At 39.7% G+C, this 26,261-nt stretch overlaps 1 protein-coding gene across 2 annotated transcripts; it reads left to right on the top strand.

Moving 5' to 3' along the window:
* The first annotated feature begins 1,487 nt into the window (after nt 1-1,487).
* On the top strand, nt 1,488-26,261 carry RIPK1 (receptor interacting serine/threonine kinase 1). Of its 2 annotated transcripts, XM_071452855.1 has the most exons (12): nt 1,491-1,774; nt 6,137-6,348; nt 7,919-8,072; nt 8,989-9,126; nt 11,485-11,713; nt 12,611-12,760; nt 13,969-14,045; nt 17,080-17,170; nt 19,364-19,924; nt 21,465-21,536; nt 23,378-23,542; nt 24,216-26,261. In XM_071452855.1, the coding sequence occupies exons 2-12, from the start codon at nt 6,197-6,199 to the stop codon at nt 24,500-24,502; spliced, it is 2,076 nt and encodes a 691-aa protein (XP_071308956.1). In that variant the 5' UTR covers nt 1,491-1,774; nt 6,137-6,196; the 3' UTR covers nt 24,503-26,261. The 2 variants fall into 2 exon arrangements, with proteins under 2 accessions (XP_071308965.1, XP_071308956.1); XM_071452864.1 differs by lacking the exon at nt 23,378-23,542 and having other exon boundaries at nt 1,488-1,774.

The raw sequence follows: 26,261 nt of genomic DNA, 5'->3' as shown, positions 1-26,261 counted from the left end.
AAAACAGGAATGTGCTGGTCCTGCATCAGTTCCACTCATTCCACTGTCAACTTTGTTTCCCCAGGGAAAACGACTGCACTCAGCATTTTTTTTTCCCCCCAAGGTCTCGAAATGAAGCTGGTTATTAAGTTTGTCCATCATAGGGCAGTTTTGATACTCATCAAGACTATCAAAGAGAAAACTTCATCTTGGAAGTGATCACCAAGGCTGTCCTATCTCTGCAAACCCACAGCCACCCGCATCCTTCTGTGTCCCGCCTGTCTTTCCCATGAGAAGGCTGGAAGGGAGGAGCCCCTGCTCCCGGCAGATGCACGTGTGGGCGAGCACAAGGCACAAAGCAGACAGTGCCATCCCTGAAAGAGTAGATAAGGGTAGATGGATGGTTTAGGAACACTCATACTGCATTGCTAACCATCAAAGGAAGAAATTAAAAATATAATTGTGGGCTGCTACTGCCCTACCCCGTTGATATGCCCCCGCTCTTCTGTCATTGCTACTTGAAAGCACCATAGGGAATGCAACAGTTCTCCAGAATGGGAAAGATCACAGTAAAGACATTAGACACTCACCATTACCATCCTTTTCACAGATGAATGGCAAAGCAACGGCCCTTATGTAAAGAACCTGTATTAACTACACACCTGACATCCAGAGGAGGCTGAACTACTTGGCTTATGGCAATTCTTTTGGTTATGTATTCCTGCAACTGTCCCAGGACTGTTATGTGTGATAGTAACTCTGTTGACAAAAGCCTACTTCAGGCCTTCCTGAACAAAAAAATCCCCAGATATCCAGCTCCAAATCTTCCATAGACAAAGGCATTTCCAACATGCCTCGAACTCCCAACCTGCTCTCAGTCTCAATAACATTGCCAGGTTTTCAAGGCTCATAATGCCCAGAGAGCTCAGGCAGTGACAGAGTTATGGTGTGGCACTGATGGGACGGCCCAGATAGCTCAACAGGTGACAGAGTTACAGTGAGGCACCGATCACAGCCCCCAAAGAGATGGAGCAGCGGCAGAGTCAAGGTGTGGCAGCAATCATGGTGCCCAGAGAACTGAGGCAGTGACAGGGCCACAGTGTGGGAGCAACTGGAATGCCCAGCGAGCTCAGGAAGCAACAAAACCACTTCTTGGGAATTATCATAGTGGCCAGTGAGCTGAGGCAGTGACAGAGTCAACGTCTGGCACCAATCCATTGCATAGAGAGCTCGAGCAGTGCCACAGTCACCGTGTGCCACCTATCACAGTCCCCAAAGGGGTCGACAGACGACAGAGCCATCGTGTGGCAGAGATTGCACTGCCCAGACAGCTCGACAGGTGACAGGGCCAGGGTGTTGCACGGATCGTAGTTCCCATAGAGCTCGACAGGTGACAAAGTCACGGCCTGGCCACGATCGTGGTGCCCAGTGGCTCAGGCAGCGACAGAAACTCTGCCGGCAATGATCGCAGTGCTCGTAGAGCTCAGGCGGTGACTCAGTCACTGACTGGGCGGTCCCGCGCCTCTCAGAACCTTCCAAGCCGCCTCCTTCGCTCCGCCTCCCCGGAACGGAGGCATTACTTTAGGTGCCTTAGGGGGCAAACCCCATTGCCAGCGGCGCCCCGGGAAGCTGTTGGGGCCTCCGAGGCCAGAGCGCGGTAAGGCAGTAGCCCGGAGCGGGAGCAGCTGGAAGGGCCGCGCTGCTGCACCGAAACCGAAACCACGGCGGCGACCCCGCCAAGGGGGGTGCGAAGGCGTCGCCACGGTGTGGTCCGGGAGGGCTGACGGGTTCCGAGGTGAGGTAGCTCGGTGTCGGTGTAGCGCTCCGTCCCATCCTGCACCGCCGTGGAGGGGCTCACGGGGAAGGGGAAGCGCCGGGCGGGGGAGCATTGCGTACGAGAGGAGGCGGCAGCAGGAAGCCGCCGGGAGGAGAAGGGCGATATGGCAAATCAGCCAACGAGGAACTAGGCCAGAGCAGCTCTGCTTTAGGGCTTCCCGGCTCCTCGGAGAGTAGGCGCCTCTGGCTGCGGCCAGGCCGCAGGGGCTGAGCGGGAGCGCCCGTCTCCGACAGCTACGGCCCGGTGTGGCGCCGCAGCCGAGACAGCCTTTCCCGATTCCCTTACGGAATCGTTTCTGCGACCAGAACCGACTGTAGCAGCTTTGCACGGGTATTGGCTACTGCACAGATCCCATCCTTTCCTCTTCCCACGCTGCCTCTGCTCCTGTGAAAACTTCTGTTGCATAACACCTTTGTTTCCCTTGAATTGGCTTCTCCTCCCCTTCCCGTGGGATCCTTTCTGTAAACTGCTAACTACCTGACACAGGTATTTTCTTTGCTATTTCCAAGAGAAAAAAAGAAAAAAAAAACCTTCCTTAGTGAAAAGATGCATCAGGTGAAAAATCTGAGCAGAAGGGAAAGGTTTGGATGGAGTGGGTTATGACATTTACAGCAACAGATCTGAGATACCCTGTTTTGAATCATCATTGACACAGGCAATATTTTTGTTATCACCTGCACACCTGTAGCAGCCTTTCTGTTTGCCTCCTGTTGGTCCTTTGGGTACACCAGCTTTGGCTTCTGTTCTTTATTCCATTCCATTACTGACTGATAACTCAGTGGCCACCAATTTTGCTACTTGTAAAGGTGCTAATTTTCTCCAATTAAAGTTTATAGCACCTCTTAAGAACTTAGGTGCTGGGAGCATCATTAGACTACAAAGGCTCCATGTTCTTTCATATTACTGTGCTAATGTGCTCAGCCCTCCTCCTTAACCATGCAGGTCACATCATTACAGATTTGTAACTGCATCAGATCAGTTACAAATCGTTAGAACTGAGCAAAGCACTTTTGAACAGTGATTAGGAATATCACATGATGAGCTAATGTCCAGGTTATGATTCTTGTGACTTTATAGGCCCTTTAGGCATTAAAGGAGAGGACATAACCATGGCGTTAAAAAGAAAAATGCCACAAAGACACTTAGCACTGTATTATCCTCTTCTAGAGAACACCAGCCATACTGGTGGACAGAAATTCCTCTCTTCTAGCAACTGGTATTAAAAATTTTCATAACACATGTTGGTACTTGGTATATATGAACCCAACTGAATACAAGTGTTCAGAATAGTATACAGAAAAAACTGCTTTATAATGAATCAAGTACACAGATGACAGCTACTTGACAGAACATAAATTAACCACTAGAAGTATGCATAGCTTCTGTAAGGGTTGGCTAAATTAAGCTACAAAATTTCTATTATCTTAATCACAGATATGTAATTCATGAATTGGTGTGTCCTAAGTACTGAGGATACATATAAATTACCCGTATTTCAATAAGAAGCAGTAAGGTTGGAGTGAACCTGAGTCTTTGAGGTTCTGTCCTTGGTTTTTTATAATTTGACATTTCAACCTATCATAAACCAATATCTCATGTTAAATAGCACACCAGAATAAGTAGTCTTTGCTTTAAAGACTAGCTAGACATGGTTTCCTGTGATATTCATTCTACAAAAAAAAAAAAAAAAAAAACCAACAAAAACAAAACAACTCTGGGTTTGAAATAAGTCATCAGATCAGACAGCTTCTATTCAGAGTACCTCATTATTAAATAAGAACACCAAAAAAAGCAGTAGCATTTTACTATGCCCATGGGGAAGGTTCCCTCCCATCTAATAAGAAAATTCTCTCTTCTTGAATGTTACCCAGTTCATTTCAACAGACACATTATGATTTTAGAAGTTACTACATCTTTTGAATTTCCAAGACTTTTGGTCATAGTGACTACATGTGGCTTGGTCGGAAGGAATAGGTAATTAACATTATAAACAGGAACAAGGAACTGCATTGGTTGCAGTTTTGGGCAGAGATATTTTTTGCCAGGCTATATGGTATCGAATGCCAGTCCCAAGCTATCAGTGGTATTAATGCAACTTTAGAGATTCACCATTCAAAAATGCACATCTACTTTGCATTCACAAGAAAAGCATGTGCAAGTCTTATAACTACTACCTAGCTGCATAATTGCTGTTAGCATGGAAAAATTAACATACATAAGTGACTTCAAACTTATTCTTGGAAGGGAGACCCAGATAAAGAAGCAAAATGTTAGTTTATGCCATGTTTGACTCTGACTGAATTTAGGCCCCATGTACATATGACATCCACCCCATCTGCACAAAAGTCAGTATGACCATGCCAACAAATCCAGAGAACCATCACCAGAAACATCCAGGGCTCAGCTATGAAAAGCAGCAATGGCACTGCTGAGTCATTTGTTGCCTGCTATTTGATTGGCTGTAAAGGAGAAACCAAAACCAAACCCAAACAAAACAAAAACCCCAAAACAAACAAACAAAAACGTGACAAAAAACCAAAAACAACCCCCCAGAAAAACCCCTACCACAACAAACAAAACAAGAACAATTTCCTTTAATCATTATTAGGCATAGTAGGACTTACCTTCTTACTAAATGAATGCAGCCATAGCCTCAGGCCTGTGCTCATAATGCAGGCTAGCACTGCAGCAAAACAAAGCATGCATCATTTTGAAGTCCATAAAGCCAAAGCAGAAAACTCTGAAGAGAGGACACTGCTCTAGGTGTAGGGAGGTTGTTCCCTATCTGTGCTACAGCAGCCTGTAGAGTCTATATATGCTCTTTGAAAAGAAAGCTCTTGCTTTATCTCTTCTACAGGCAAATTCATAATTTTTTAAAAAAATAATTTATTCTTCCCTGTTTTGGTTGGTCAGTATTGAACTGATCAGACCATTTCCAACTCAGCACTGAAATGTCTCTCTACCTCAGGTACCTACTTTCCACACACACTAAGTCCTTAGATCCCAGGTTTCCCAAAGAGGGTGTGGTAATGAGGCAGTCAAAATTAGGCTACAGCTGATGTTCACAACAACATTAACCAATTTTTTCAATTAGAGATTGGATGATACAAGTGCACAATAGTTTACAGGAATTGGCAGTCATTTGTTGGTCTGGAAAAACTTGGGAGTCCCTTTGCTATACAATTTAGAGCTCTTAGTTACCCAGAGGCACCAATCTAGTGTTGCTGGTAGTGGCACTTAGAGGTGGTGCCTTTCTCCCAGCTCCATCTGTGTCTGTGCTGTAGTTACCCAAGATGAGTGCAAAATGAACAGCCCTGCCAGTCTCTTGCACTTTGTCTTTTCTCAGCAAACTCTTTCTTTACCTGATATAAGGTGCTTAAGTTAAAAACTTAGTGAGGGGGGAAAAAAGCAGAGCTTGTTGGCTCGCACCAGTGCTAGCAAAGCAGCTTGCTGGCATGTGCTGAAGGCAGGGGCTGTCTAGACTGGGAAACATTAGGCAAGAGAGTACTGCAGCCTTATCAAAGGATTAAAATTATTCTGGCATCCACTTGTGCTTACTTACCTATTACCTATCTGTTACTTACCCATTTCATAGGATCCCCCAAACTCTTTTTTTGTCTTGATGCACTTAGGAATTACTACAAGCCTTCATAATTTCTTTGTTCCTCTTCTCTTTAATGGGCAGAGGAGAAGTTGCCATACATATTCTTTCCTAGCACTTGTCACCTTGAGATCATGTGCAAATAAGTTTCCAACAGAAGCTGAGTCCTTCATTTCACCCTCCATTTGGTTGTTTGGCTTAAGCTTTAAGCAAACCCTTTAGAGCTAGGTTTGCAAAGATGCCTAAAAGATAGTTTAGGGTTATGTAAGAATCTGGGCACCTGAGAGGCCCGTGTACAGGCAATTCAGAAAACAAGATACCTATCAGAATCATTAGGCACTACCTGCCTTTGGGACCGTGGCTTTTTTTGGTTTTTCTGGGGTTTGGATTTTGCACATATGAAGGGTAGGGACAGTACCGATCTACTGTATATTGTATGGATAAAAACTATTTATCAGCAGCACTTTGAGACTCTCCAGTGAAGAAATTATTTATCAACTGAAGAAATTATATTATCAACTGAATATAACTGTAGTGGGTTGACAGCATTAATCTTTAGGTCTGATTCTGTGAGAACTGCAGCATTTTTGGTTTCCAACTGAGCATTCATAAGGGTCACAAGAGTTTATATTTCTGTCCCACTCCTTCAATGTACACTTATTTAGTGGAACAGCTGAATGCTTTCAATGACACTTCATTTTCTCTCTTTTATACTGCAGGTCCAGGAACACGAGGGTGCTTGATTTTGTTTTCATTGCTAAGCCATAAAGACTGCAGCCATGTCTCTGGAAGACATCCACATGAACACCAAGGATTTGCTTGAAAAGAAACAACTAGATGCTGGAGGATTTGGAACAATTTCTTTATGCTTGCACAAGAAATATGGATTTGTAGTATTAAAAAAAGTGTATACAGGACCACAGCGCACTGAGTAAGTTCTAGATCTCAGTTCTGATTTCACTTCAGTTGGTCTAAGTCCTCTAAATTCAATTAAGACAAACCTAAATGGAGTGTAATAATTTCAGGTCTTTGGCTTCTGGAGATACTTTATGTGGGGAAAAGAAAACAATACTAACAGCTGTCCTGCAAATTTTCTCTTTTTTTCCCCTCTCTTGTTAAGAATCAAGAGGACTCCTGCACACTTAAGGAAATGCAGGAACTCAGTGGCCACACGATATTTTCTAACTTGCAGATATGTTTTCAATGAAGTTGTCCAACTGTAGATGTCCACTAGGAACTAAATGCACATAAATTATCAGCAGGACTCCAACCTCATGTGTGTTAATACCACGAATGTAAACCTGTCTCTCTTGAGAAAGAGCAAGAGGAGAGTGAGCCAAGCCCACTGATTTAATTCAAAGATTGAATGTTGATTTCAGTGGATTCAGGTCACATTGCAGCTCTACTACCTTGCAGCCATAACAATCCTAAAACTCTCCCATGAGTCATCCACTAGAGAGAGACAAAATTCCATGTTTTTTTCTGCTTTGGGTTATGATAAATAAATTAACTGAGTTTTTATTTTGCTGGTAGAAAGCAAATTAAGTATCTAGTAGTTTGCAGCCTGCAATGACAGTTTGGGATGACCACAGTTAGAATGGACTAGCCTGCCAAGTGTATTTTTGGGTTTGTGTTTTTATTTTTTCATTACATAGGCTCATAATTTTGTTATTTCTTAAAATATTGAACCGTAAGTCTTTAGCAACATTTTTAACTGAGCCTAATGCAAACAAAACAACCAGTTTCTTCTCTAGTAATACAGAGGAACACAGATGGAGAAGGCAGTTTCCTTTTAAGTCAGAGGGTAGGAAAGCATTAGCAAGCAGTATAGTTTCAATATTTTCTTACATCCTTCCATCTGATGACTAGAACAGGAACAATAATAAAAATACCATCTCTTCTATTCATTATATAATGGATATTTATCCTTTTTTAAGACCCTTAGAGAGCTCCCAGCTATGTACCTCTGATTATTGATGGATTGTACTGAGGCCAAGGTAATTGTTAAAGCACTAATTGTTAGCAAATGCTGTCATCAATTAGTATGTGTGTGGTTCCCTTGTAACAAATCCATTTTGAACACGAAGCCCTTTGGAAACAAGACCTCTGTAAGTTACCTGTACAAGAAGTAGTGGAGTGCATCTTGATCCTTCTTGTTCCAAGGCTCTTTCAGCTCTGCTCAGTTCTCACCCCAGTTAAAAGATTTGGACATCCAGAGCTACCTACCAGAAGAAAGCTTATGCAGTTTCTGAAAAGCAGGCCTTAAAATCAGACTGAGGAGACAGTCTCTGTTTAAGGCTTCTGAGCAGAATCTTAGAGAATATAACCTGACATGAACAAATCTGTATCAATTAAAAATCAGCTGAAGGTATGGTAAATCTTGCAGGGGTTTAGGGATGTTGACATTTTTGGCCACGGTTTTCATAATGAATCAGTGTGATTGTCATCCCTTTGTTCTTTCTGGGCTGGCACCTAAATTCTGTGTAATTTTTGTTTTACAGGTACAATGTTTCCCTTCTTGAAGAAGGCAGGATTATGCGCAGACTGCAGCATGACCGCGTGGTAAAGCTGCTCGGTGTCATTTTGGAAGACGGAAACTACTCACTTGTGATGGAGTACGTGGACCGGGGGAACATGATGAAAGTGCTACAGAATGTGAGCAGTCAATTATTTCATCCCTTAGGGTTGGTGAGCTGTCTGAAAGGGACAGGATGTTACTGCCATAGTCAGAGAACAGAGTCTTTAATTTCTTATTCTTCTTTTTGTATTAAAAAGCCAGTGGCAGCACTGCTTTCTCTAGAGACAGCAGACAATGGCTTTCCTTTGCATCACAGAGGACAGACCAATTACAGATTAAAAAGTTCTAGAAGGGCTGTAGAGATAAGTGGAGAGTTTGCTAAATATGTAGCAAATATTTTTAAATATGGAGTAACTCTAGAATTATTTTAATACCAAAATTTCAATCCAAGAAGGACCTTAGAGCCATAGAATATCCCTAGTTGGAAGGGACCTTGATAGATCATCAAGTCCAACTTGTACAGGACAACCCCAAAAATCACAACCACCCTCTGGGTGAAGAATCTTCCCCTAATATCCAACCTAAACCTTACCTAACCCAGCTTTGTGCCATTCCTATCACTGACCATCAGAGAGAAGAGATCTGTGCCAGTCCCGCTGCTTCCCATCATGAGAAAGCTGTAGACCATGATCAGGTATTCCCCCAGTGTCCTCCAGGCTGAACAGACCAAGTGACCTCAGCCCTTCCTTATACGGCTTCCCCCCAGATTTTTCACCATCTTTGTGCCTTCCTCTGGAGACTCTCTAATGGCTTTACATCCTTCTTAAATTGTGGTCAAAACTGCACATAGTATTCAAGGTCAAGCCATACCAGCGTGGAGTAGAGTGTGACAATCACCTCCCTCATTGAAAAACTGGTGATGCAGGTTTTTCTTACCATAGCTTAAACAGAGGTACCCTTGGGACTGAGGAACTTTTTTTTAAAGACCGAGTTTTAATTTGATTGTTGTAGTTGCATTTTTTAATAGATGGAACTTCTTGTTCTTTCTTTTAGCTCTCAGTACCTTTGTCAGTGAGAGGGCGTTTCGTGCTGGAAATCACAGAAGGAATGCTTTATTTGCATGAGCAAGGCTTTGTACACAAAGACCTAAAACCAGAAAACATCCTTGTGGATAGAGACTTCCACATTAAGGTATTTGTTAAAATGTGAATGGAGAAGGTTGGTGATTTGGGTTGAAGAACCCACTACAGCCCTGCTGGTTAGAGTTCCTAACTTGGTGGATTTGGTAGCTTAATGCCTCTGTAGTTTAGTGAGTTATCACTGAGAGAGTGTTCCCTGGATCGCTGAATTATGGTGGCCTATACAACCTCTGAGTCTGAGATTTGTACAGTATTCCTCCAACTGTGGAAAAAAAAAATCACTGAGGGCATTAAAAAAAATAATGTAAATAACAAGCCATAAACAACATAAACATAACATAACAATTACATGAAAAATTGCTAATACAGAGTTTTAAACAAAATAGAATGTTTTATGGATGATGTCTTTTGTCCTTTATTGCTGTAATTTCTCCTCCTGCCTCCACTTCCTTTTTTTTTTATTCCTTTCTTTCTTTCTTCTATTATCTTCTCTTTTGTATCCCTCTTTTCCCTTAGTCATCATTTTAAAATGACATCCAGGAGCTACCAAAAAACCCCATCAGAACACTACTTCAAAGAATGGTTTATAAGCCTATTCCAAAGCCCTTCTATTAACTTTAGTGGGGTTTTGGATCAAGACACATAAATATAGAGGCTACTGTGGAATAAACCTGAGGGGAATTTGCAGCAGTCCTCATCAAATATCCTGTCTCTGGTCAAGGTGAGTTGTTAAAATAATGACCCCATTACAGTTTGAAACTATAGAACAAATTTCTGTGAAGAGAACCCTGTCATTTTCTATTTCTCACACATAAATTAGTAAGTAGTTCTTTGACAAGGTTAATATAATACCAAGTGCAGTATGAGCAGCTTGCAGATAAGAATTACAAATTTATTTCTTGTTCAAAAATAAAAATCTCATCATGATCTACTTTAAACATAAATTGTATGGGGAGTTGGGTTTCATCTCTCTTATATAGACAGGACCAAACTAGGCTATGATCACATTTCATGACAAACTGATCTGGAACACAGGATCAAATTCAGAATCAGATAAGACTTCCTTAAGTAGCTTGATCAAAAATACAATTTAAGGCAGCTGTTGTATTATCAATCTGCTTGAATGTGTCTAACATTGTCAATAATTAGAAAGGGCAATAGTTGTTCCAGGAAATTGTAAATGTAGAAAGATTTGTCATATCCTTCTCTATCACTACACATGAACCTGGACTCCTACTTCCCCAGCAGAATGTTGCCCAGATTTTCCTCTGAATACGCAACCTCTAAACATAGCCCAGGGCTGCAGAAATTCAAGAGGAATAATAAGCTAGTTAGAGGCAATAAGAGAGAAAAGTGAGTTAGAAGTGAGGCAAGGTGTCATCTTGCTTTTATCTGAAGTAATTGAGTTACATGACTCTGTTTGACAGCTGCCTATGGCCAAGAGAGACAGGCCCATTTTCTTTCAGCTTTCCTCTCCTGTTGACCTCCTGTTCCCTTGTGTTAGCACTGGTGCTAATGTGAACAGCCTGTCTTGATTTAGGAAGCCAAAGCAGCAGATTACCATTTACCTTGTTGGCAGTGCTATCCTTCTGTTGGGGAGCACTTGGTTCAGCAAGCTGCTTGACTGCCTTGCGCCAGGTCTTCCCAGGTAAGTGTCAGTCCTGGAACAAGAGGAACAGAGGGAGTACATAATAGGAAATGGGGGGAGAGAAGGGAAGGATTACTTGCTTCATCACCAGCCATTTCAAAACTGCACCCTAAAGTTTCAATGATAGCACATTGTCAAGCACACAGTACCCAGGTATCTCTGCTTTAACCTATTCCATGCTATTCTTTTCCATGTCTCTTTGTCATACATATCACATCATTTTAGAGCCTCTTCTTTCCCTCTTCTGAAGGAAGATCTAAGGTGGTTGAGTTAAATGGAATCTGAATGGAAAGGGTAGTGAGAGAGAAGGCATATCTGCCCATCTCATAGGTTGATTCTAGGTTTGAATCTTAGATTCTTCTCCTATGAATCTTCTGTTCTCCTATGAGTGCTGCAAGCAGACCTCACATAAGATTGCCAATATGTGTGAAACCAAAGTTCTTCTATCCTCACATTGTGCAAATGTTCTACACTTACACAATATGAGGATAGAAGAAATAATAAAAGTTCAGCCTTATGGCTCCCAATTGGCAGTGATGCTTTATTTAGAAGAAAAACCAAACCAACCAACCAAAGAAAAACAAAAAAATCAAATCGTTTGTTTTCCTTTTTTAAGTTGTATTTTTTCACTATTTAATTTTTAGATAAGTTATTAGACTTAAGTTATTGGGCTATTAAGACTTGTTAAAATTGACACTGAATGCAATACTTGTTTATCTCCTCTTCATTACAGCACTTGCTCTGATGTGTCTCATTTTTCAGATTGCAGATCTCGGTGTTGCCTCCTTTAAGAGCTGGAGCAGGCTGACCCAAGAAGAAACTGTCCGACAGAAGCAAATGAAGAGCACCTACCAGAACAATGCTGGGACTCTTTTCTATATGGCCCCAGAGCATTTACGCTCTGTTAATGCTAAACCAGTGGAGAAATCAGATGTTTACAGCTTTGGCATTGTGATCTGGGCAATTTTTGCTAACAAAGAGCCATATGAAAGTAAGTTATTTCCTAAAGGATGCTACCAGAAATACAAGTTACAAATATTAAGCATTTAATGTTATAAAATTAAGATTAGTGGATTGCATCACCCATGGCCTAGAATAGCACTGGTTTGGCACCTCATGGCCAGTCAAAGGAATTGCATCATTCCTGACTTCTAAGCATGGACAAGAACATCTGAATGAAATGCAGCCATAAGCTGAATCTACTCACATCTACATGGTGTGGGCACAAACCAGACTTGGTGGCAGAAATTAGCCAAACCTCAGATGGGCCAGGATGGAAACTTTCTTTGATGGACACTATTTCCTGAGGTGGATTAGTTACACATGGAAATGAGAATGATCTCACAATCAGTTACCAATTCTCAGCTGTGTGGTGCTGATTTCTCAACATGCACCAATGGGCTTATGTAGAACGATAGGAGCCAGCTGTGGAATTCCAGAGTAACAGTAATGTTTATAGTTTTGAATGGATTTTTTGCTATTTAAATGGCTAAATGTTGCCTGCATGGCCATCTTTGTGTTCATATCTAGTGCAGAGCTGATGCACCTGAGAAGCAGGTTCTAGAGAGGTACCTCTGTCACTGTGCATGTCTTACATATAAAAGTAAATCCATTGATCTTAAAATAAATCTCTAATCCATGGAAGTCAGGGCAGTGGATTCCAATTCACTAATATAAAAAATTTGTAACTGTAATCTGGACCTCTTTGAAATCCTGTTTTTGGATTCCAATTCACTAATATAAAAAATTTGTAACTGTAATCTGGACCTCTTTGAAATCCTGTTTTACATACCCACAAACACACAGGGAATTATTTCATTGTTTCTTTTACCTATGGAAAGGTAGCAAAACCCATGAGCAGAACCTGATAGGAAATTTTATTTTTCAGATGGTATAAATGAAACCCAGATTTGCTTTGGCATCATGAATGGAAACAGACCAGACATAAAGGAGATCACTGATAAATGTCCAGCACAAGTTATTGACTTAATGAAGCAATGCTGGGATGAAGATTCAGAGAAACGTCCAACATTTGCAGGTAAGGCATTACTTTAGGATTTGTATTTGTTTGTGTCCGTTGATAGCTTATAATGCAGCAAAATATTTCAAGAGTATTTTCCTCTTGAAATAAGATGGGGTGTTTTTTGAAAACTGAAATAGCCATGCACATAATCTGCTCTTTGGTCATAGTACAAAGTATGCTCTTTGTACTATGACCAAAAATGGGATCTGATCCAGCATTTGCAGGTTTGAAAAATCCTAGTAAGTGAATGGAGCTGATTAAGACACTTTATCCTTGATAATTTCTTTTCAGCATAGTATAATCTTATTGATGAAACTTACATAAAAACTAACATCAAGGGATATAGTATATCTTGACCATGACTGAGAAAATATCCTATTCAAAATACTCTAGATTCAAAAGCTGTCCTAGTTATCCTTCCATAAGCAACGTGACTGACTCTGATAGCTAATCATCCTTTCACATGGTCAGATGGCAAAACACTTCCAGTCAGTAGAAGTCTTGGCTGAACGGTCTGGGAAGGAGGCTAAGAGCAAATAAGTAAAAATTCTATATGTCATTGTCTCTCCTTTCTGCCTCAATACATAGTGCCAAAAAAACCCCAAACAAACCAAAAAACCAAAAACACCCCAACAACCTGGAAAACTCGAAAACAACAAAAAGAGGAAAAAAAAACCAACCTACAAAAAAGACCCCAACAAATAACAGGAAACTGAGGTTTGTATTTAGACTGGGGCACCAACAGCTTCATATACAGGCATGTATTTAAATGCTCAGAGGAAATGTGTATCCCATGAGGAACCCACCTACTATCTCCATATTAAACATATATAATCTACTTAAACATATATAATCTACTGCTAATAGATTAAGTTTATGCTTGTATTGGATCTTAGCTTCTAATTTTCCCATATGCAAGCCAAGGAAAGATGCTCTCAGCCACTGATCATAGACAGATTTCACCACAGAAACCAATACAACAACAACAACTCCATAGAAGTCATCCTGTTCTTGTTACTGTTTGAGACTAAATGTACCATGTGAACAAATTACAAATGTATGTATTTGCTTGACTGCCTTGCACTAGGCTTGCACATGGCTTTCTTGTTTCTGACATTATAGAAGTCTTCATTCTTCATTCCTTTTCCATCAAGATTGTTAACAGTACAAGTCACTTATTTTCCTTTGAAAACCATTTTCAGTTAGTTCTTTTATTTTTGCAGAAATCAGTGAAAGATACAAGCCATTTTACTATGAAGAGCTAGGAAAAAATATTGAAGAAGATCTGAAGAATTTAAAAGTGAGTAGCTTTCTAAGCATTTTAAATTTCCCCACATTCCTTCTTCCCAACCCCAATTATGGCCAGATTCTGCCACTTCAACACTGATCATGCTTAACTGATATCATTTCCTTCTGTGATAAAATAGCTGGATTTGTGAATGAGGGCAGAGCACTGCATGTAATTTATCTCAGCCTTCAGAAGGTTTTCAACACTCTCCCCCAAACTACTCTTGTATCCAAGTTCAGATGTTGCTGTCTGGATGAGTAGATGAAAACAGGTTGGATGGTGAGTCCCAGAGGAGAGCAGTTGATGAGTCCTATTTCACCTGCAGGCCAAAAGCAGCTGCAGGAGTGCAGGGGGCTGGGACCTGACCTGGTTTACTCCTCTGTCAGTGACCTGACAGAAACAATGAACACACATAAGGTGTGCACCAAACTAGAAGGGCTAATCAAGACAGTCACAAGAACAAGGCTGATAGCTGCAGGCTGGAGGAATGTGGTGACAGAAACCTTGTGAAATTCAGAAAGCACAAGAGGAATGCTGGAATTAAATAACCCCTGGCTTCAGTGCCAACCAGGGGTTGCCCAGCCAGGGAGCAGCACTGCCAAGAAGAACCTCAGGGTGGTAAAGAGCAGCGACCTGGGCAGCAGCCACAGCCTGCCTGGCACCAGCAGTGTCACAGGCAGCAGATCTGCTCAGACCTTGTTAGTCCTAATAGGAGATGGGAATTCAGACATGCAATGGCTTTGGAGGACAAAGAAATAGCAACGTGCTCCTGATGTGAGGAGTCTGAGAAGACAGAGCCAAGCTCTTCACAGCAGCACATTGTGTGAGGACCAGAGAAAAAAGACAAATACAGAAACAAGAGAGACTCAAACTTGGATGTAAGAGTGAAATTAAAAAAACCCACAACTTTGCCCTCTGAGGAGAGCAGAGCAGTGGCACAAGTTTCCTGAGGAGGTTGTCAAGTCACCATCATTGAAGGTATTTAAACCTGACTGCACAAAGCTCTGAGCTACCAACTCCAGTCCCATAAGTGACCCTGTTTTGAGCAGGAGGTGGGCCCAAGGTCTATTTCCACCTGAGGGGCATGCTGATTCTATGATGGTATTTTGCAAAAGCTCCTCATATATCCACTAAGTCTCACTCACAAAATAAAATGTTATTCATATAAATTAAAAAGTGGCAGAATCTAATTTAAAGTAACTAACATCATAAATTCTTGGCAATTTTTGCCCTGTCTTCAGGCAGTGTCTAATGAGTCTCAGCCTGCTTGAGACCAGGAAGGTATTCCACAGTAATATTAACAGGTAAAAGTTAAAATCAGATCGCTTTCCTGAGTGTCCAAGTTGGTTTGTCTTACTTTTCTCACTGTAAGTTTAAAAACTATGATTAAAAGAAAAATTTCCCGACTGAAAATAAGAGAATCATTAAAAAATTGGCTGATAATGGAACCTTTTTATCACAGATATTATGAGTTTCATCACTTGACTGTATAGATTTCACTCACAGACAATACAGAGAGTATTCTTAACTAAGGAAAAAACAAAACAAACTTCCTTGTGAAACCATTCTTTCACTTTTTTTTAAATGCTTCCTTCTCACCAAGTCTTCAATTGTGGAAATAAAAATTACTCATTTCATGTGATGTTTATGAAGCACCAGTAACTGTTCAAAAAAGCAACAGAGTTTTGCAAAGCGAAACCGATGAAACAGATTTCTTGGACTAATTTGATCAAACTCCCAGTATGAACTATATATATGTCTAATTTACGACAGCAACCCCAAATCAGGACCAAGGCAAATTTTACTACATGCATTAGCTCTCTGCAGATGCACCTCTCATATCATAGGGACAAAATGACTATTTAGGAAATGGGCTGTGGGTTTATTACTTTCTCAGGAAGGAAAGCCTCCATTACAATCAGGGCACAGGTTGTGAACAGTGGATCCAGGGCAAGTCACTGTGTGAATTACAAGTACAGCTTCAGTAGCAAACATGGCTTAGAGAGTTTGGACAGGCAGCCCCCCTGCTGCCTGCCCAGCAATCATGGAAGCCTCCTAACTAAAAGGATCACAGAATCACAGAATGGTTGAGAACGAAAGCAACCAGAAGTCATTTGGTTTAACCCTCCTGTTCAAACAATTCCATTACTCAAGTAAAATCTAAGGACCTATGGTTGTAATGTGTCTTAGAATGTTACCTTTTGCTTTTGGAGGGAAGTAATTTTTTTGGGAAGAGAGAGGTAAGAATTGTTGATTTTTAATCTGTGAAAGTACTTATCGGGTTTAATTTAAAAAAATACTAACACAAACTCTGCTTTTGGAAATTATTTTATGAGTAAGCAGCACTTGGGGAAGTTGAGAAATAATTTTTGCAGGTTAATAAAAAATTACTTCCAGCAAAGCCTGAATAATGGGAACATCAAAAGAGTAGAACAGGAGTAGATTTTGCCTTCACTCTAGTTAAGTGAGGATGAGGGTTATAGAAAGGAAATTGCACTGCTTTTTTCTGAAAATTCATTCTAAACTCCTCTTTTCTAATAATCTTCATAGAAGTCAATGTGCCTATACCTGAATGTTAATTATTTCTCACCTCTTCTTCCCTATTGATGAATGAACTTATTAAATATAGATGCACAGATCAGGATGCATGTTTACTACCTTTACCTCAGCAGCATCCCCTCACTAAGATTGCTTGCCAAAAGTCTGGCTATTAAATATAGGTCAGACAATCCAGAGCCACTCTGGATTAAATTCACATTCATGTTGGCAAAGATATTGTTTGGCCAAGTCAGAGTACTATATACTGCTGTTATACTGCAGTCCTCCCTCCCTTCATTGAAGAAAAGATTTTGCCCACCTGTAGCAAAGCAATGGCTATTTCCTGTCAGGCTGTGCTTTCTGAAAGAGTATGGGACCTTTTGCCAGAGACAGACAGAATCTGTTCATCCAGGTCACATCACAGTGAAGCTGTGCTGTTTCATATTCTACAGGCAGTCCCTTTGTTTAAGCTTTTGCCTATAATTTGATCATTTGTTCTCACGTGCAGATAATGCAGCCTGAATCAAATGAACTGCTGCATAGCATGGAATCCCTTCAAATAGATGCTGCCCCAGCAGATACCAGCAATGGTCAAGTAGGTAAGTCACTAGCACATAATTATTCTGTGTATGTGCCAAAGATAAAGTTGAGTACAAAGCAAGTAACCTTACCATTAAGGGTTATGAAGAGATTCAATTATTCAGCACCTCAGAAAGAATTGTAATTACTGAGAAGATGTTATTTGCTCCCAGAAGTTACACTTATAATTTCCATCTCCTTTTACACTCTTATGCTTTCCTCTTCCATGCCAAAAATTTTGTTCAATATTAAGCTTTACGGTGGTCACTTTGATAATTACTTTTCATACTTGATCTTTCTTCTCGTCTTTTTAGTCATGCCAACTGCTTGGTTTATAGGCTTTAATTTCATTAACACCTTTCTTTTTCCCCCTCCATCGTTTCTTATGAATGCTCTGAATATGACCAAGATACATAATTGTAAATTATTCCTTTGTTTAGGACTTTGCTCTCTAAGGAATCTGAAAAACACTAGTAGACAGGGTTTTTTCCTCTTTTCTGTCATACTTACATCAAATCTTGGATGAGTTGCATGTTTGGCAATTTTATAGAGCTGGCTCTCTAATATGTGATAATATATCTAATATGATAGAGTTAGAGTTTTGTAGTAGTGTATCTGGAATTCTCTTACCAAAGTTTCTTAATGTCAAGGGACACAGGATCTTATTTGCAACACTGATTTACAAGAAATAATAAAAAAATCCAGTAGAAATAAAATTATGCTGAGTTATCTAAGACACAATTAAATTAGTAATGTTAAACTGTAAATGCAACTAATAAATCTTCCCCAAAGCCAGGTTTCCTACAACTGTTCCTCAGTAGAACTGATGGATTTAGGGCAGCCCCACTGCTCTATTTTTAAGTGAGTGTAGTGACATTTCCTGTGCAGAAAGAATCGTGTATGACTGCTGCAGTTTGCAGATGCTCTCAAGTTTTAAGTACAAAAGACTTTGCTGTGAATCTCCACTGCAGAAAGATGCTATCTTGCCAGCCTGTCAGTCAAAGGCAGAGGTTTTTCTCTAGTCAATGGGCATAACTCAGCCAATGGTAGTGAAGGCATCCCACAGGATCTGTTCATACATCTATCTCAGTCTTGCCCTGGAGAGCAGATGCCACATAGTTTATGCTAATACTGAATTGCTAAGAGCTGTCACTTTGGATGGGGTTATTTCTTGTATTAACCATTCCTCCCACTTCCTCTCTAGCAGTGATAGCAAAACAAGCAGAGCAAGTCCTACTGAAGGTGTTCTAATATACAGCCATCCAAAGGAAACTAGTTTTGGTCCTGCCTAATATGGGCTGAAATAATGTAATTTGGGGGGGACCCAGTTCACTAGCATTATCTGAGCTAAATAGAAGCACATACATACACTTCATTCCAGTTTTACAGTGCTCTGTAAGTGTCCCTTGCTTCAAGCAATGTATGGTATTTTCTAGAAAAGCGTGAAGCTTTCAAAACTTTAAGAAAGCATCTACAGTCCTACCGTTAAAAAAATAATTACAAGTAGTAACAAACAGATTTTTATGTTTCTTATTTAGTCTCAGAATGCTACAGCGTCATATAGATTATAACTCCATCTAGCTCAATTCTGAAGTAGAGCTTCCTTTGATACTGAGAATTAGGTTGAAAGGTATAGATGACACAGACTATTTTATCTGATAGACATTACTTGTAAAAAGGTATTCTTTGGAAGAGTATTCATATCATGACATATCCAGACAGAACATTTTACATAATCATTTTTAATAAGATTTTAATGACAAATTATTTGTGCTGTATGAAATTACACCTGTTATTACAGTGGCATTATTTTCCATCCTGTTACACCTCAGTTTTGCACTCATCAAACTCTAGTTAATGCCAGAGGAGACACACCAGTAAATCAGATCCTACAAATGCCTCCAGGAATACTTGTTTCAATGGTTGAAAACTTGATATCAATACAAGCAGACCACACAGTGAATTCTCACATTACTAAAGATAATGAGATTTTAATACTGATAGCTTAAGCAAACCTGTACTTCCTAGATAAAAATCTGTTCTATTTGTCAGTAAAGCTGTGTTTTATTTTATAGAATGTCTTATGCTGGAAGTAATGTTTTATTGAAACCTTTTAGATATACAATAATAATAAAGTAAGTGAATAGGTCATTGCAACAAGTTAAATACTTGCATTTGAATTTTTTCAAACACTTAATGTGCTTTCCTTTCAGATCAGCCTAATTCTCTACACAGCTCCCAGGGTCCCATGACCAGCGATGTTAACGAAGCCCTGTTTGCTCCCTCCTCTGAGAACCAGCCCGTTGAGAGCTGCGAGACCTCATTTGTACCGCCTGATAATCTGGAAAGAAAACTCCAGCATGAATACAACTACCATGCCTTTGGAAGCAGGATGGATAAAGCAGTTCCACCGGTGCTGTACAGCCCTGAAATGATAGAGGAGGAGAGGAGACGGAGAGTTTCCTGCGATCCGTTTGCAAAGCCATCCCCTATTTCTCAACTGAGTGAACTGTATCCAAGAGCTGAAAAAACAGGATCAAACACTAATCCATATTTATGGTCACAGGTAGCTGCAACAACACCAAAACGGAATGTAGATGTTTATTATGGGCCCAGTCCCAACAGTCTTCCAACAGGAAACCTCGTGGATACCTATGGATTGTGTTCAGCCAGTAACTTTAGCCTTAGTAAACCTCCTGTGCCAGAATCTGGACAAAACCTGACGTCACCAACGAATGTAAACTGGTATTCAAAGAATTCAGACACAGATACAGGTGAGATTCCTCCTTCTGCAACACCTATGTTTCTGAAAATACACTTTTCCTCTATTCACTGAAGTGGTCAAGAGAGTTTTGTAGCTCAGGGAACAACCTGCTTATTGCAGGCTGATCCGTAATATAGAAAGGGTGAATTCTTTTCATTAAGTTCTCTTTGTTGACTCAAAGTTAAAACACTGTAGCTTTGACTTCATTATGCTGCTTTCGCTGATGTCAGGCTGCCAATTTCAAATGAACCATTTCTAAAGCATCAGTGTAACAGAAGAGTATGAGACCCAACCAACAGCTGACTCTACCAGCCAAGGAAGAGCAGACAGCAAGTACTGCTAAAGCAGCTCACAAAATCAGGAGCTGCTACCAGTCATTCTAGGAAAGCTGAGGAGAACTTTGACTTTCACAACTGTAACATTCATACCATAGGTTCTACTCGTGAAGAAACACTTGTAGCATTTCAGAAAATAGATACCCATCTATTTTAGTATTTTTTTAGGTAATTTTTAGTTTGGCTTGCAGCAAGCTGAGAGATCCTGAACCTAGGGAGCCAGCAAGGAGCTAAGGCTTGGAACTGGTTTCTCCAGAGAGCTCTGCCTGGTGCTGAGGGAGAGCTCCTGTTGGTGTTTGCTGGTAAGCCATGGAGTAGAAACGTATGGAGACAAAGAAGGAAGAGAATATCGGGCATTAACAAAGCATATAAATAAGTGGTAACTGGAGACCTAGTTACAACTTTGAGGAACTAGAGACAGCATGAGATGCCTGCTCCTAGTCTTGAATATTTTTAGCATGGTGTTATTTTCCAGGTCATCTCACGAGAAAATGCCTAGCTTTTTACAAGCAGAATGCCACAAAGATGTTATTCTGTTGAATTATTAATGCAGAGGCTGTGATTAGCTGTTTATGTGAGTTTATTTACTGAAATGAATCCGAGGGCTGTTATGTCAGAAGGCAGGCATTAGAATTTTCAACATCACTAATAAAGGAAAACCTTCTGTTTGAAAGAAATAAAGAAAATATTTATTCTAGGAAGACCGTGTGAAATAGTGTAGCAGATACCAGACTGAGGTGCACAAGATCTGCATTTCAGTTCCTCACTGACTTGTTGGGTGACTGTAACCCATCTGCTCTTGCTGCCCTAGTATGAGTTGCAGAGCTCATCTGTGAGCATCCAAAAACTCACACTTGGGAGTTTAAGCTGCATGTATGAGGTATTCAAACTGGCAAATTCCACTCTGTAACTGCAGTGTGCTCTGATCCCACACTGCCAGGTACTCCTACGCCCACATGGAATCCCATTGTCCTCTCTGAGATCCAAGGATGGTTAATGCTATTAGTAACTCAGCAAAACCTCAATAAGATCATTGCTTAAACTAGAGTTATTCAAGGAGACACAATCCTGCTAATTAAAAAGCTTCTCATCTCTGTATTAAAGAGCACTGTATACTCACATTGTCACAAATATAGCAGTCATTGTTAAGTATATTTACTTCTCTATTTACATAATGCTTTTGGCATTTCTTTGAGGTTTTTTTCCTTTCTACAGATTACAGGGATTCCACTTCTTTCCCAAGGGGAACATTTGCATACTATCCTAGTGCACCCAGAGTAAGCTCAGGTAAGTGCTGTGGCCTTCATCTGCCCTGGTAGCCAACAGGCTGTGCGTTGCATCCTGACCAGTAAAGCAAAAGACTTAAGGAACTTGAAAAAATTTCTATTATTGCTTAATACCTCTAAGCATAGCTGAAGTTTTCAGTATCAATAGGTAAAACTTAGTGCTGTTGCTATCAGGACCTAAACACACAATTAAATGTGTAATAGATAAATCAAGGACAACATATTCTTTAATGTAAGAACTTTAAAAATATGAGAGCATTGCAAGATCTCCTGTACACCTAACCTAGTCACTTCCTTAGATCAAATTTCAAGTTGCTGTCACTCTGCCCAGCTCTGGAACCACACACACATTTGGAACACTTTGTCCTATCTTAGTTTGCATTTTAGTACAAATTTCTAGCTACAGGCTTCATGCTGATCAGTCTTCATTGGGGCACAGGTCTCTACAGTTCTACTGGCTTGAACCCCTAAAGTCATAATAACAATGACTTTATTATCCTTCAGGAGTTATTAATATATGCTCCTTTAAAGTTGTGTTGCTTGGGGCACTCTGAATTCTTTAATTAACCCTTTCAAAGGCTTGTCCAGTTTCTAAGTGGTCTAAACTACAAAGAAAACTTGAAAGAGGAGGTTTCTGTCTTCTTGACTCTGCACCCTTTAAATGATGACCCAAACCTGAGAAGCTGCAAAGTGTAAAGTCTTGGGAAAGGAGATTTATAAGTGTAGCAATTTTTCCTGTTAATACTGTAATATTGACAAAGTATGTGTATATATTTTCATATGTTATGCTAAATTCATTTTGTTGCCAGATAAGAACATAACAAATGTGAGGTTTTTTTCTATTTTTAACTACAAATATGATGTGTTTCCTGAGTCCTCTGGCTCTCAAAAAAAAATACAGGAATCATAATATTATGAGTAGAAGTAATAATGTTATGAGACATGATAAAATGCATTCCTTTTTTGCAACTTCATCAATCTAATAATGCATACATATAATATTTCTGGCTTGCAGTCCCAGGTTAGCATGTATTAAGTATTCTTAGATTTTCATACATAACTATAGATGCTCACACTTCACATTACAACTGAGTGTGTAGCAAGGATGTAACCATGATTCCAGGTGATGAAATACAGAGCTTGGTGTATCATTTTAAGTATCTGTACTTCAATTTTAGACCCAGGCTATGAGATTCACCAGTTAAGCTAGAGTTAGAATGTTTAGTGGAGAATTATCCAAGCAGAGTTCAGAAAACACTGTCAAGAGAACAGAAAACTGACCTCTCCTAAACTGAATAGTGACTTATCTTCATGCTGCATGTGGAAATCAGACAACAGTAAACAAAAGATCAAATTATGTGTTTTACTAATCATATTTTATGAGCAACATGAAACTACATTTGCTGTCATCTTGCAGAACTCAGACGTCATAACTGTAAACTTGCACTTACATCCATGAAAAATAAAGCTGAGAGGCAGAAGTGAGCCTTTTAAAATTTAAACAAAAAGAGCATTTGAGTCGAGGCTGACCTCCTGAAGCTGTTAGGCAGCAGAAAACAAGACTGCTACTATGCATTCCCAAGGCACAGAGAACATTATTTACAGTCTAGTAACTATCAGCTTGGTTGTGGCACTCTGTCATAAAATAGACTGGGCTTTCACTAAAGTACACTTCTGTATCACTGCATAGCAAAAATACACTCACAGCGCAGTTGACAGTAAATGGTTATTTCTACATCAAGTGCAATGAATATCACTCCCCTTATTAGTGGAACTTTTTCCTCCTTATGTTACTTTTTGACATTTGAACCTTATGCTGTTGTTTGTAAATTTGCGTTAAAGTTCCCTATACAGATGAATCAATCAAGTACAACATAACTAACAGCTCTGGAATTCAAATTGGATCCTACAATCACATGAGAATTGAAGATCAGAATCCGCATGTCAGCACTTGTTCTGTTGCTATGGAAGATATTTATCCTCATTATGAAGCAGTGGGTGTATTTGGTAAGAGAAATATCTCCCTAGTTTTCATGTATTCACCTTATAATTACCTGAGAATCATTTGGTTTCGAATGTATAAAACACGCACTGGCAGAAGCAAGGCTAGGATTGGAGATCCTCACCTGACTTCTAGTTTAAATCATAGAATATCCTGAGGTGGAATGGACCCATGCAGATCATAGAGTCCAGTGCCTGACACAACTCATGGAAAACTAAAAGTTAAACCATGTAAGCAAGAGCCACAACAACTTCATTCAGATAGAAGTTGGACAATTTTGAAATGTAATTTACTTTCATTGATCAATACTGAATTAAACTACCTTGGTGTATTCCTAAGTAACATTTGTGTCTCAGAATATAAAACATATACAACTCTCTAGAAATTCTAGAAAGGGTTTTTTCAATCTTGCAGGTTTAAGTGACAGCCTATGATAGCTTCAGATCAAAGAGCAAATCCAGCAACTGACCCATGAATACACATGTTCTGTCTGGATATTTCTTGCCTGCCATCACTGGGTTATGCTGCCTCCATGAAATCCACTTCTGATTGCATCACTAAGATTCTGTCTCTAGATATTACCAATAACCATTTGGGGTAGGACAGGAGAGAGAGAATGAAAGGAACATAAGAACTGTTGAAAGATAGAATTTTCTTACACTCATCTTCTTCTTGCAGACAATACTACTGTCCTGACAGAAAAGCATCTGAATCTAGTGAGAGAAAAGCTGGCTAAGCAGTGGAAGCACTGCGCTCGGAAACTGGGCTTCAGTGATCCTGAGATTGATGAAATTGATCATGACTACGAACGAGATGGACTAAAAGAAAAAGTTTACCAAATGCTGCTCAAGTGGGTAATGAGGGAAGGTGCCAAAGGTGCTACAGTTGGAAAACTGGCCAAGGCCCTCTTTGGCTGCCAAAGACTGGATCTCCTTAGTAGTTTGATGCAAATCCAAGAAGAATAAGTTTACTGAGAACAGACTTTCCAGAGCTCTCCTTTTTGCACAGACATTTGGAACCTATTTTTTTACCCACCAGTTAATACCTCCAATAAATCAAAAAGTTCATGTCACAATATTTCATCTTCCAAAGGATAAAAAAAAGCATCTTCCTTCCATATAGAACGATTGTCCAAAGATAACAACAACAAAATGCAAGACAAATATCAATTCAAGGAGAATGCATTACACAAAATTTCTACATCCTACTCTTGAAGCATGTTGGTAATCTCATTCAGTTCCAAAGACAGACCTGTTGATTGAAAAACTTGTATAGAAACCAAAATCAACCCTTACATTTGCCAAAAGTGCCAATATTTATCATGCCAGTATTTGACTGGTTGAAGTCAATATTTTTAAAATATTTTTACAATTTTTATTAAATACAGATGTATAGAACACCAGCATAAATAAAAGCAAAACCTATTTCTGCCTTTAAAACTCTGTAATTGATATTTTACAGTTATAACGTTGCATTAGATTTTTACATTGTTTGGTAGAAAAGATTTTACAGGGTAAGAGTCTCATCTGCTTTATGAAATAATGAAAACATACGTTGAATCAGTATGCAATCCAAATTAAAATCTCAAGAATACAAGAGCTTTGAGAAGTGAAAGGTGCCTTATTACGTCTTGACTGAAGACCCATTCTCCTATCTGCTCTGGAGACTCAGTGTCACTACATTCTGAATCTCTTAGGCTGCATTTATATTAGTTGGTTAAATGTGCCTGGAAATGTTACTGGATGCTGCGGGTAAACAGGCTACAGCCTGCTGCCAGAATAGCACATTCTTTAAACCTCCAAAATGCTGTGCAAAGATTATTTCACAGTACTCAAGTTGTTTCTGGAGAACACTGGAACAGCTCTATAGTTGTGCCTGGAAATATTCCTTGTCACTCTGACTTCCTAATATTGACATAATCGCACTGTGCAGTATCTATCAAAGAAGAATTACTGCCAGTTTTTTGTCTGAAGAATTATGCCAAACTCTTCTTATGAGGGACAATACCTCCTGTTCCATCAGATTTACAGATATTTCAAGCAACTGTTTTGGAGCTGGTAATTGTTGAAGCTTTACATAGAGCACTAGGTGTTCATTAGTGTTCATAACTATTCATTTTAATTGTCCAAAAAAAAGCTAATAACTTAGTGAAGTTCCGGTAGAATGGATTTCTGCTCCTTGATACAGTACCCACCATCTCAGTGGAAGCAAAATGAAACTGTAATCAAAGCAAGCATCACCATATTTGTCATCTTTAAACCTACTTAAAATATATTGCATTGCCTTACAGTTTTGACTTAGCAACATGCTAAATTTTCTATAAACTCTTGAGTACAGTATAATGATGTGATTTATCTGTCTAATGTAATAAGCATACACTTCCCAGAAAAAGAAGAATTATTCTTTAAGCAAATAGAGAGATGGGATATAGGGTATCTTCTCTACATCAGTCCATAGAGCTACAGCCAACAGTTACTGTGATAATTCATTAAACATCCCTGGACAGATCACAAAGTCCATTTATGTTCTGTTAATGCTGGTTGCACTGTACTGCTACATCAATTTCTGACCCTCCATTGGTTTTTAAAGTCTCCCATATCTGCAGTCTTTATTTAAACAATATGCAATTTTTCAATCATAAGATCTTTGTCTTATTTGGTACACAGAATGAATGGTGATCATTTAATGGGTCTACATTAAATGCTTCATTTGCTCATTATTAAA

The sequence above is a fragment of the Agelaius tricolor genome, unplaced genomic scaffold, assembly GCF_023055355.1.
Source record: "Agelaius tricolor isolate 1412-34295 unplaced genomic scaffold, bAgeTri1.0.p SCAF_2, whole genome shotgun sequence".
In the NCBI taxonomy this organism is placed as follows: Eukaryota; Metazoa; Chordata; class Aves; order Passeriformes; family Icteridae; genus Agelaius; species Agelaius tricolor.
The sequence above is the reverse complement of the archived record's forward strand: the minus strand, read 5'-3'. Positions and strand labels throughout refer to the sequence as shown.